General features: G+C 40.3%; 1 protein-coding gene across 6 annotated transcripts in view; it reads right to left on the reverse strand.

Moving 5' to 3' along the window:
- LOC115180085 (receptor-type tyrosine-protein phosphatase zeta) overlaps positions 1–13,844 on the reverse strand; it is a 57,810-nt gene that overhangs the window by 11,806 nt on the left and 32,160 nt on the right. For 2 of the 6 annotated variants that reach the window (XM_029741998.1, XM_029741997.1), the window contains 6 exons: positions 12,930–13,077; positions 2,162–2,253; positions 2,013–2,098; positions 687–783; positions 453–523; positions 151–285 (listed from right to left, as the gene is read on the reverse strand). In XM_029741998.1, the coding sequence (XP_029597858.1) occupies positions 151–285; positions 453–523; positions 687–783; positions 2,013–2,098; positions 2,162–2,253; positions 12,930–13,077 (629 nt within the window). Of the gene's footprint in view, positions 1–150; positions 286–452; positions 524–686; positions 784–1,181; positions 1,203–2,012; positions 2,254–12,929; positions 13,078–13,844 lie in introns of all 6 variants that reach the window. The other 4 variants (XM_029741995.1, XM_029741993.1, XM_029741996.1 and 1 more) reach the window with 3 other exon arrangements.

Raw genomic sequence — 13,844 nt, forward strand, 5'->3', positions numbered from 1 at the left:
ACAGTCATATAAAAGTCATATAAAAACTTCACAAACATAGTTATGTTCCATTTTTCTTTCCTCTTGAACCAATGTTTTCTGTTCAAACTGTAAAAATAGACACATTAACACAGTGCCCCAGCTTGCAGTCCATCTGTGTGACTAACTGACCCGCCCCTTCTCCAACAGGTTGGTGATCATGATGATGACTCCAACATTCTCCTGCCACACCATCCTCCAGAAGTCCTCTGTTCCAGACTTCAGGGGGCCCTGGGCTGCGATGTAGGCCCTTGTACGCTCAAAACCCTGACAGGAACACACACACACACACAGATCAATCAATCAATCAACCAATCAGTCAATCTTCCATACTACCCCTCAGTCTGTATTTCTATACCAATCCTCTTTACATAGCGTACGTACATGTTCAGTAATTGATATAGATATGAATGATAAGGAGAGGAGCTACTTACATCTACAAAGTTAGCATTGATGTAGTCTTCACCTTTTCCCTCTTCCAGCAGTTTGACTCTGCTGTGGTCATCTAGAACAACAAAGGGTTAATGCATAGTGTGTGTGTGTGTGTGTGTGTGTGTGTGTGTGTTTGTGTGAGTGTGTGTGTGTGTGTGTGTGTGTGTGTGTGTGTGTGTGTGTGTGTGTGTGTGTGTGTGTGTGTGTGTGTGTGTGTGTGTGTGTGTGTGACGTACAGGCCATGATGTTGATGTATCGGTTCTTGTTCTTGTTGTCTGGGTGGTTGGAGCTGTCAGTGGTGATGCCCATCTCCACCGTGCACGACTGCACCTCCTGTAAGAGAAACACACACTGGCACTCAGTCACACAACCCTGAACAATGAATGACCAATACACACACACGCTGAGCCATTACGAACCAACCCACACAACCCGGGCCGGTGCCCAACACGCAAGTCCAATGATCAAATAGAAGGTAGCATGCAAGAAGAACACAACACACAAGAAAACACTCAAATACATGACAGCAGACAGTACAGCTACTCAGAGATGTGATCCATGCAACAAAGAAAACACTATCAGTCAATTCCAATGATAGGATAAAGAGAAAAGGTCTTCCTGATTCTGAGGTCAAAGGTCAAAGACTCAGGAAGTCCTGATGAATCAGGATAAGATGAGATCACATCTTTGATACTGTGTGCATATCTAATCTAACACAAAGGAAGTCTTACCTCATAACACTCTGTCACAATCTAATGGGGGGGGAGTAGGGGGTGAGAATGGGAGGTGGAAGGGTGGTGGGGAGTAGGGGGTGAGAATGGGAGGTGGAAGGGTGGTGGGGAGGAGGGGGTGAGAATGCAGAAAGCACAGCGATGAGGGGTTGGGGCGACACACAGTGACCAGTCAGTGTAGATACACAAACATGAGGAACATCTCTCTGTGTGTGTGTATGTCTCTGGAGGTAGTGGGCATGCCTATTGACAGGGTCAGCTACTGATGCACCCACTTCTGCAAACTGTACGCCATGTTGACACCAAACATTCTATTGGAACGTTGTCTCGGAATGGGTGGCGTGAACACGGCACACATTAAAATGTCTAAACGTTTTGCCAAACTCTGTGTGTCTATAGCTATGTACAGGGTGTATTAGAGTAAGGTTACCTACAGAGACAGTGTAACGTAGTCCCTCACCCAAACATACAGTACACCCTCAACATGCTAACCCACAACCACAACAGTTACACTGAGATAGATATGGACATCTAATACACATAGTAACATCTACAGACGACAACTCAAATGTTGCTCTAACCATTAAACAAATGTTTCTGTTTCAGACAGTGCCACCTTTCAGACAGGACGCCTCGCTTACCAGTAGTGTTGAGTTCAGTTATACTCTGAACAAACACTTGTATTGATTAGAAAGGAATAGCTTTAGTAAGCAGTGAGGGTGAAACCCTAACCATGACTACCACACTGTGTCTAGGTGATGTTAATACTGCTGGGGAGCATTAAGAGTGGTATATATCATACATACAGTAGTATCAGGCTGTCTCTCTCACCTCAAACTCCTTGGAGAAGGTGTTGGTCTGGTGGAGCTCTGCCACGTGCTTCACAAACTGCTTCACCGACAGCGCCTCGTGCTCTTCTGGAAACACAGACAGGAATGAATGAATGGACGATGTGTGTGGTGCGTGTGGAGGAGTGTTACCTGTGGCGAGCAGCAGGGGTGAAGACAAAGCAGAGATGACTTTGGGTGAGGCGGTGTCTTCAGTGAAGAAGTCAACCGTCTGGAAGCAGTTTCTGTTAAAACAAACGTTGCAAATAGAAATATAATGAATAGAGCTGACACGACTCCCAATTCTACAGGGCAGACAATCATACCTGCTCTACACGATACATTTCTATCTGAACACACACTGTAAAACATTTGCTGTAAAATGTACAGTAACTTACTGGCAGCAATTGGCCAGTAAGTTACTGTCATTTATTTTAGAGTACGGCTACTGTAATACATTTAACAGTAATTAATTGTAATCGACTTACAGTATATTATTGGAATTACCCATGCAGTGACATATTACCCAGTATTCTTTGCAAGTTTTCCTTTTTACATTTACATTTTGGTCATTTAGCGGGCCCTCTTGTCCTTAGCAACTTACAGTCAGTGTATTCACCCAAGGTTGATAAAAAAAGTCTCAGTCATAGCAAGTAAAAAGCTTCTCCATTACTTGTAATTACAACAAGACATCTTATGATATATCTCTGGATAGTGCCAATACAATACTGAGATATTTACAGTAACTTGATGACAGAGCAATGAAACACAGGGCAACACAGTAAAACGGACTATTAAACTATAAAATAATACGACAGTATTTTACTGTAATTACAAGGGATTAGACCAAGCAGGTTGGCTGTAGGCATGTGCATATTAATTAATACTAGGTGTTTCATATCACTTTCCCTTCTAGAGGCCTAATCAAAGGCTTTCAAACTGGCCTTGATTCCAGGGCAAAACATTGAATGGACATGAGTACATATTCAGCCATGAAAAGACCTGCTTCTACTCCAATCTGTTCCCTATAGATACACTGAACACAAATATAAACACAACATGTAAAGTGTTGGTCCCATGTTTCATGAACTGAAAGATCCCAGACATTTTTCATATGCACCCAAAAAAAAGATTGATCTAAAAAATGTGTTTACATCCCTGTTAGTGAGCATTTCTCCTTTGCCAAGATAATCCATCCACCTGACAGGTGTGGCATATCAAGAAGCTGATTAAACAGCATGGCCATTACACAGGTGCACCTTGTGCTGGGGACAATAAAAAGCCACTCTAAAATGTGCAGTTCTGTCACACAACACAATGCCACAGATGTCTCACGTTGAGGGTGGCTGCAGGAATGTTCACCAGAGCCGTTGCCAGAGAATCGAATGTTAATTTCTCTACCATAAACCTTATAGAATTTGACAGTACTTCCAACCCGCCTCACAACCGCAGACCACGTGTATGGCGTCATGTGGGCGAGTGGTTGGCTGATAACAACAAGACGAGGTGATGAGACTTAACAGCCACAGCTTGTCCCATGAATTTATCACAAAAATCGAGGATTAGCTGATAACTACGAAACAAACATTCTGGATAATATAGAGCATCTGGAACTATTTATTGATCGAAAAAGAAACGGATACATCGAAGGGAACAAGAGAAGACCTTTCCTCGAGGTCTGCGAGCTGAACAGGAGGAAAACCGCCGTCTAAAATTCATAACGTTTTTATAACTATGTTTCCAGAAGATAGAGCATTGCTTACATGCATGAGCGAGCAGTTAAAAAAAACTGGATCTATTGCCTGGCCTACTGGGGGAGGTTGAGGCCTTAAAAACAGGAATGGATTACAGTAATAAAATGGAAAATAAGACCGTGGACTCCCTAAAAGACACTAACGTTACAGAGGCTACGGTATGATAATAAAACAATGAAAGCCGAATTACTTGATCTAAAGTGCAGAAGTATGAGAAATAATACTGTTATAATGGGAATAAAGGTTGATGAAAACTATCAGTCAACGGAGGAAAAAGTCAAGGTGTTCATGAAACGATCCGGTGGCGCTCCACCGTTTCGGTGGCAGAGTAGATGGAAGGCCCCGTCCAATCGTAGCTATGCTAACCCACTACAGAAATGAAAATCGCCTTGTTTACAACCGGGTAGGGAATTGAAAACCCCATTCTCTATTAATGAACAATTTCCTCAGGAGATAGTGGAGCCAAGCAGAGATGCAGAATGTTCGTCTAGTGGTCGATAAATGATATGGAAATAATCCAATGTTCAAGGACTCGATGACTACAACGTGGCTGTGAGGGATAGCTGCCTCCTGTTATAGCTGTGATAGCTGCCTCTTGTGATAGCTGTGATAGCTGCCTCCTGTGATAGCTGTGATAGCTGCCTCCTGTTGAAGTAGTTCCTGATACATATTTGCATCGCATTACACAGTACAAATATGGATTCATTGTTTGTTTTTTTGTTTGTTGCATGTACGACTTTTTTTGTTTTTTATTCATGCGTTATGGAACCGTGGACTATGTGGACCTAAAATATGGTTGGATTTATGGTAATGAAGAATGGGTATGATGAACTTATCATCTTTCTATTTAGGCAAAATGGAGCTTTGGACTGTATGGACGTAATATCAGATTTTGATTTAGGGGAAGGCAAGGATGGGTAAGGCTGACCTCTTTTTATGAGTAAAAAAAATTATTAATTTGAAGATTGTACATTAGAAATACTAAGGTCGTTTTTTTGTTTAATATGATATGTCCTAATTGTAGAGGTTGGGTATATTATGACTTAAAATATGTTATATAGTGCGGCCCTTGTACGCCGATGTGAATCGGAATGATTCGCTTTTAAGATAAAACTTAATACATATGAATAGATGTATTATAGGGCTAGGATAAAGGATTATATAATTTAAAAACCCGCATAGGTTCTCTATTGGAATAGGCCTATACGATCCTGAAAAATTGGCAATACCCTTTTACATTAAAACAATTATTCTCAATATAAAAAATGTAAAGGATGATTATTCTTCCGATACACACCGGCAAAAGGATGGATTAGGTATTGTCAACAGGGTTGTAGTCTCTAGTGTGTGTGTGGGCTGGTTAACACTGGGATAAAGTGATTAAAGTTAACGGTAGAACTAATACAATAATTGGCTTATGGAAGCACTTGTCTAAGCGAGAGAAATGTATATTATATATTTCTATGAGCTATTTATGTTAGCCTTTTTTATATTCTTGATCCTAATGATATAGGCCTAGGTGTAAAACAGCCGAAGTGATAGAGCAACGACCCTGGAATAAAAAAAAAAACATTGTGTAGGTTGGAGAGAGGGTTGGTTTTACAGGTTTACTCGCTCCGGATTGTCAGTACTGCATGTGTTATTGGCTGTCGTGTCGGAATCGATTGTGAGTTTGAATTTGAGTATTCCTTCCCATAAGGGAGTGCCGGGGTTGGTCGGCTCTGGCACTGCCATGGCACGATACAACAGGATATAATGTAATGCCTAAGACTAATTTTTTTTGCAGTCATTAGCAGCCGTTAGAATCTGTTCCTTTTTCCTCCTTTTTTGTTGAAATATAATGAGGACTACATGAAATATGTCTTGCATGAAATGGACATAACAAAAGGACTGGTCTTGCGATATATTTAGGTTCTCTTTTTTCATAATTTCTTTTTTTTTACGAACAACTAAATCCAATGAACTGAGCAGGCTGGGCTGACATGCTCATAGTTTTGCTAGGACTTTCAAATATGAGCATGCTTTTATAAGATTGTGCTGTTATTTATATTAATATTATATATTGCTGTTTTTTTCTGACTGTTTTCCATGTTATGTGGTTAGTTCTCTTAAGCGTCCTGATAGATAATTATGTTATCATTGGACTGACCATATTTCCCTCTGGCCAACGCCAATTGGCGGCCAAGGGTTTGCCTTAGGACGAAAAAAGGTGAGCCATGAGTCAGGGAGATGGTCTGATGATATGGGGGGAGGTTTTAGTGGGTGGAATATTAGGACAATTGGAGGTTTATGAAGTTGCAGCTACAGTATGCTTAACAGTGCAAATTATTATGGTACGGCTATATGGACACTTAATCATCATGGTACTTTTTAATTGTAAGTTTACAAACATTTGTTGTGATAAGTATAATTGAAACTTGGGTATCATTATGGTAAGTGGGGAAATAAGTATAGCAAGTTATAATTGTAATGGCTTAGCAGATCATAAAAAATATCAATTTTTACATGGCTAAAAGAGAGATATCTACTGTTTACAGGAAACTCATTCTACAAATATAGATGAGGTTGGGTGGGAAAAGGACTGGGAGGGAGAAATATATTTTTGTCATGGTCATAGAAATTCAAAAGGGGTGATTATATTAATTAACACAAATTTTGATCCGATTGTGCAGACTAATCCGCAAGGAAGATGGATTATTTAAAATATTCTATTGGACCAAAAACATATCTGGCTAATGTATCTATATGGGCCAAATAATGATCCACACTTTTTCAAAAATATATAAACCGTCTTTCAAAGATAATTTGTAAAAATCCAAATAGCTTCACAGATCTTAATTGTAAAGGGTTTAAACACTGTTTCCCATGCTTGTTCAATGAACCATAAACAATTAATGAACATGCACCTGTGGAACGGTCGTTAACTTTTTTAGGATAGGGGGCAGCATTCGGAATTTTGGATGAAGTGTGCCCAAAGTAAACTGCCTGCTACTCAGGCCCAGAAGCTAGGATATGCATATAATTGGTAGATTTGGATAGAAATCACTCTAGTGTTTCTAAAACTGTTTCTAAAACTGTTAAAATAATGTCTGAGTATAACAGAACTTATTTGTCAGGCGAAACCCCGAGGACAAGCCATCCAGGAATTTATGTTGTTGTTGAGGTGACAGTGTTTTCAATGGGGTTTCTATGTGGATCTAGATTTCTAAGGCACTTGCTTGCAGTTCCTAGCGCTTCCACTGGATGTCAACAATCTTTAGAAATTGGTTTATGTTTTTCTTTTGAGTAATGAAGAAGTATGGCTGTTCAGAACGAGGGTTGAGTCTAGTGCACTGTTGTGCTTGGGGCGCGCGACCTGAAAGCTCGCTCCACTTTGTTTTCGTCCGGTATTGAACACAGTTTATCCCGTCTTAAATTTTATTGATTATTTACGTAAAAAAATACCTAAAGTTGTATTAGGAAAGTTGTTGGAAATGTTTGGATCAAGATTACAGGTAACTTATTAGATATTCTGTAGTCATGTTGCGCGAGTTGGAACCGGTGTTTTTCTGATTCAAACGCGCCAAATAAATTGACATTTTGGAGATATAACGACGGAATTTATTGAACAAAAGGACCACTTATGATGTTTATGGGACATATTGGAGTGCCAACAGAAGAAGATCTTCAAAGGTAAGGCATGAATTATATCGTTATTTCTGAGTTTTGTGTCGCGCCTGGCGGGTTGAATTATGATTGTCATGTGTTTGTTTGATGGGGTGCTGTCCTCAGATAAGAGCATGGTTTGCTTTCGCCGTAAAGCCTTTTTGAAATCTGACACGGTGGCTAGATTAACAAGAAGTTAAGCTTTAATTTGGTGTATTGCACTTGTGAATGTATGAAAGTTAAATATTTCTAATAATTCTTTTTGAATTTCGCGCTCTGCCATTTCACCGGATGTTGTCGAAATGTTCCGCTAGCGGAACCCCTAGCTGTAAAATGTTAACCCCTTGATGTTCTTGTTGGATCTAATTTTAATAACTAGCATTTCAAATGGCCATAATAAATAAATATGGAGACAACGGACAGCCTTGTTTTACTCCTCTTAAAAGCTCAATACTTTCTGAGAAATAACCATTGTTTACATCTGGGTTTGTTGTACATAACTTTAACCCATTGTATAAGAGATTCACCAAAATTAAAGTATTCCAGGCATTTATATATAAATTCTAATTGTACTTTATCAAATGCCTTTTCAAAATCTGCTATGAAGACCAGACCTGGTATCTTCAATGTTTCATAATGTTCAATTGTTTCAAGTAATTGTCGTATATTATCTCCAATATATTGTCCAGGTAAAAAACCTGTCTGATCAGGATGAACATTATCTGGTATAACCTTTTTTTATTCTATATGCTATGCATTTCGCCAGGATTTTCACATCACAAGTTTGAAGTGTTAGAGGCCTCCAGTTTTATACCACTTGTATAAGAGTAATTAAAACATACTAATAATGGATCTTTGAGTACATCAAAAAGGTCTGATATACTTCTACTGGTATGCCGTCAAGCCCTGGTGTTTTTCCAGACTGAAAAGATTTTATTGCTTCAAAAAGTTCCTCTTCTGTAAGTTGGCCTTCACACCGGTCTTTCTGTAATGTTGTTAATTTTACATTATTATTATTGAAAGAAATCCTTACAGTTAACATTCAGTGGAAATGGAGGAGACTGAAAAGAAAACATGATTTTGCTTCCCCTTTCAAAATATAATTTGTTGAATCATGGATAACTCCATCATTTGTAATGAGTTTCTGTAAATTCTTTTTAGTAGAATTTCTGTGTTGAAGATTCAAGAAAAATGTTGTGCATTTTACCCCATTTTCCATCCAATTAGCTTTATTTTTTTTAATACATTACACTTGATCGTTCTTGAATAAGTACCTCCAGTTCTTTTTCTTTTTCCCCTAACCTATTTTGTGCCTCTATAGTACAGTTTCCATTACATCTACCTGTGCTGTTACTTCCTCTATTTCCTTTATTATTCTAATCTCTTTTGACCTAAACTGCTTTTGTTTTAATGACAAGTATTGTATTGAATGGCCTCTAAAAGTACATTTAAAAGTGTCCCATACAATAAGGGGATCTGCTGTACCTATGTTGTACAAAAAAAAGTCAATTAATTATTTTGTCTTAGTTAACAAATCGTCATCCAATAGGCTTTGATAAAATTTCCAATATCCCCGTTCCATGTGGAAATTCTGTAAGAGTTATATGGAGGCCAATTAGATGGTGGTCCGATCATATTCGGTCTCCTATTAATACTTTTTTCAACTTTTGATAAGAAGAGACTAGGTAGTAATCAAGACGGCTAGCTTGATTAAGCCTCCTCCATGTATATCTCACTAGGTCAGGGTTTTTCAACCTCCATATATCCACTAGTTCTAATGCATCTATGATCTTTATAATCTCCTTAAGTGCTTGAGGGTGATAGTTTGTAGAATGATTTCCTTTACGATCCATTGAGGTACGTAAAACCGTATTATAATCTCCCACCATAACAATAGATTATGTTGTTGCTTGTGAACTCAATAGATTATTATATAAACTCAGCAAAAAAAATAAACGTCCTCTCACTGTCAACTGTGTTTATATTCATCAAACTTAAAATGTGTAAATATTCAACAACTGAGACATAAACTGAACAAGTTCCACAGACATGTGACTAACAGAAATTGAATAATGTGTCCCTGAACAAAGGGGGGGGGGGGTCAAAATCAAAAGTAACAGTCAGTAGCTGGTGTGTCCACCAGCTGCATTAAGTACTGCAGTGCATCTCCTCCTCATGGACTGCACCAGATTTGCCAGTTCTTGCTGTGAGATGTTACCCCACTCTTCCACCAAGGCACCTGCAAGCTCCCGAACATTGCTGGGGGGAATGGCCCTAGCCCTCACCCTCCGATCCAACAGGTCCCAAACGTGCTCAATGGGATTGAGATCCGGGCTCTTCGCTGGCCATGGCAGAACACACATTCCTGTCATGCAGGAAATCACGCACAGAACGAGCAGTATGGCTGGTGGCATTGTCATGCTGGAGGGTCATGTCAGGATGAGCCTGCAGGAAGGGTACCACATGAGGGAGAAGGATGTCTTCCCTGTAACGCACAGTGTTGAGATTGCCTACAATGACAACAAGCTCAGTCCGATGATGCTGTGACACACCGCCCCAGACCATGACGGACCCTCCACCTCCAAATTGATCCCGCTCCAAAGTACAGGCCTCGGTGTAACGCTCATTTCTTCGATGATAAATGTGAATCCGACCATCACCCCTGGTGAGACAACTGCAACTCGTCAGTGAAGAGCACTTTTTTCCAGTCCTGTCTGGTCCAGCAACGGTGGGTTTGTGCCCATAGGCTACGTTGTTGCCGGTGATGTCTGGTGAGGACCTGCCTTACAACAGGCCTACAAGCCCTCAGTCCAGCCTCTCTCAGCCTATTGCGAACTGTCTGAGCACTAACGGAGGGATTGTGCATTCCTGGTGTAACGCGGGCAGTTGTTGCCATCATGTACCTGTCCCGCAGGTCTGATATTCGGATGTACCGATCCTGTGCAGGTGTTGTTACACGTGGTCAGCCACTGCGAGAACGATCAGCTGTCGGTCCTGTCTCCCTGTAGCGCTGTCTTAGGCATCTCACAGTATGGACCTTGCAATTTATTGCCCTGGCCACATCTGCAGTCCTCATGCCTTCTTGCAGCATGCCTAAGGAACGTTCACGCAGATGAGCAGGGACCCTGGGCATCTTTCTTTTGGGGTTTTTCAGAGTCAGTAGAAAGGCCTCTTTAGTGTCTTAAGTATTCATAACTGTGACCTTAATTGCCTCCCGTCTGTAAGCTGTTAGTGTCTTAGAAATCCAGGGGATAAAAACAAAAGTGTCAATGTATGCCGATGACTTTTTTTTTTAAGTCCGCAATCTGGATCCCTGATCAGTCTCATTGAAGAACTTGATCCCTTTTCCAGCCTCTGGATTACAACCTAATTATGACAAGTGTACCATATTACGTATTGGATCGTAAAAAAATACAGTGTATACACTACCTTGTAGTTTACCAATAAAATGGGCGGATGGTGAAGTAGAAATACTTGGTATTCACATCTCAAAAAATATAAATTAACTTACCACAATTAATTTCAATAGAAAGTTAGCAAAAATAGATAAGATTCTGCAACCATGGAGAGGTAAATACAGTACTTGTCTATTTATGGAAAAAATCACATTGATTAACTCTTTGGTCCTATCACAGTTTACTTACTTACTAATGGCATTGCCTCCTCCAGATGATTCGTTTTTAGATCATATGAGCAAAAAATCTTTCATTTTATTTGGAATACTAAGCCAGACAAAATTAAATGTGCCTATTTATATAATGAATGAGTTCGGGGGCTAAAATTATTAAAGCTTTAAGCATCTCACTGAAAGCGTCACTCATACATAAATTATACTTAAACCCAAAATGGTTCTCCAGTAGATTATTAAGAAAAGCTGATCCTTTGTTCTAAAATGGCTTTTTTGCCTTCATACAGAATACAACTTCTCATTTCTGACTAATTGAACATGTAATTATCGCCCTTAAACAAACCATACAAAACTGGTTACAATTTCAGTTTTATCCTCCAGAAAAGAGAACAAATATTACAACAAATGTTATGGTTAAACTCAAATATATTGATTAATAAAAAATATGATGTAAAAAAATGATAACTTGTATTATATTTATGAATGATCTTATGAATAGAAATGGAGTTATGTCACATATGCAGTTATCGAAAGTATAAGGGAATATCTGCTCAATCCAAATTTACAACCAACTGATTGCAGCACTACCAAATAAAATGGAGGAGGCAAGTGGAAAAGGGAGAAGGTAGGGAATTTGTTTGCCTGCCATATATTAAAGATACAAATTGGCTGAAAGGAACTGGCATAAATAGAAAAATATACCAGTTTCATCTGAGGACAAAAAGGTTGACAGCTGCGCCGTACAGGTTGCAAAGTAAATGGGAGGAGATTTTCGATGTAGCAATTCCATGACACATGGTTTATGAACTGGTACAAAAAACTACACGTGACTCAACACTTTTCACTTTTCAGTTTCAATTATTATATACAATTCTTTCCACAAACAGAATGCTATATATATATATATATATATATATAGGTCATACAACAATCTCAGTTCTGTAGATTTTGTTGCGAAAAGACAGAATCAATAGATCACTTATTCTGGTATTGCCCCTATGGCGATCTGGAAAGCCACAGCCAGTCCCCAAAAATTATATAATACTCGTAGGAAAGGTTTTCATCTTTAGATCACAATCTGTGGATAATATACGAATAGAGAGTTTCAAACATTTTGTGAAACATCACAGCGCAATTGAAAAAATATATGGCACACGGAGACCTAAGGGCGGTCTATGGTGATAGGTGGGATGGGCTGAGAGTGGCTGAGGGTTGGGATTAAAGAGTTTGTTTGGTAATGTGAGGGGGGGGGGGTAGGTAGGGGCAGGCATAAGCTATGGACAACAAACACAATTGCATTTCATCAATGACAATTTAATTGTACAGAGATGCTGTGACGAGATCCTGAGGCCCATTGTCGTGCCATTCATCCGCCGCCATCACCTCACGTTTCAGCATGATAATGCATGACCCCATGTCGCAAGGATCTGTACACAATTCTTGGAAGCTGAAAATGTCCCAGTTATTCCATGGCCTGCATAATCACCAGAATTGTCACCCATTGAGCATGTTTGGGATGCACTGGATCGACATGTACGACAGCATGATCCAGTTTCCGCCAATTTCCAGTAACTACGCACAGCCATGGGAGAAGGAGTCAGACAACATTCCACAGGACACAATCAGCAGCCTGATCAACTCTATGAGCCAGCGAATCTTTCTTCTCACACAATATTTCACCAGAATGCACCATAATTAATCATGTAAAACACATTTACAGTATTTCACTGTGCATTTCATAGGTTTTGAAATTATAGAAAGGTCTTACAGTGTGCTGTAAAACAAATGCACGGTATTTTACTGTGGATTGTAAAGTAATCTACTGTATTCAGTTTATGCAGTAAGTTACTGATAAAATTACAAAACTGCTAACAGTGCAGTGTGCTAATCGTACCTCCAGTAGATGAGGATGCCCACCAGGACCAGTAGACAGATAATAGTGAGGGTGGATACCACAGCCAGAGGGACCACTGTCCTCCTCTCCCTCTCAGCAACACTTCCCACCATTTCTACCCTTGACTCATGGCTGCTGTTACTGATCTCTGGGGGGGAGGAAGAATCGGTTATTATTTACAGACTTGTATGCACACGCACACACCCTGGATTTAAAAAATACATTTATTTCAATCAGTAGGAAATCTGTTACCACATCATTGAGTACAAATACCATAATCATATTTCCTCTCATACGCAAGGAAATCTCATATTACTCTCCAAATAACACCACCTAACCCGCCACCATGATTGGAGATTCCTGAGTATATGTTACCTTTCCTCAGCTCCTCCACAGCCCTGCTGTCAGGGAGAACAGGGACATGTAGATCTATAAAAGGGATATGCAGCTCTATAGCAGAGTTACCAGTGCTGGGCAGCTCCGCTAGGACCTCTCCAGCTCTGTCTCCAGACCCACTAGCCTCCCCCAGCACCACAGACCCCTGAGGATTGGCCCCTGCTCTGTCCACCTCGGACACACCACTACCAGTCTCGCTCTCAAAGTAGAAGATAGAAGAAAGACCCCCTAAGTCACCGCTGCTCTCTTCCTGTGTCTCTCCCTCTGTTGTGTCCATGGCTGAGGCCAGTGTGAGTGAACGTAGGTCTGTCCCAAGGGAAAGTGTTGCCCCTCTCGACCAGTCCTGACCTGGGGTGACCCCGTCCCCGTAGAGGCCAGAGCCTGACCCACTGATGTCTGTCTGTCCAACCTGAGAGGTCACAGTCTGTCTGTCCAACCTGGGGTCTTCTTCAGAGGGACAGACAGAGGGGGAGAGGATTGTGTCTTTTTCGGAGGGGGTGACAGACAGGTAGAGGGTTG

The sequence above is a fragment of the Salmo trutta genome, chromosome 40 (genome assembly GCF_901001165.1).
Source record: "Salmo trutta chromosome 40, fSalTru1.1, whole genome shotgun sequence".
Lineage (NCBI taxonomy): Eukaryota > Metazoa > Chordata > Actinopteri > Salmoniformes > Salmonidae > Salmo > Salmo trutta.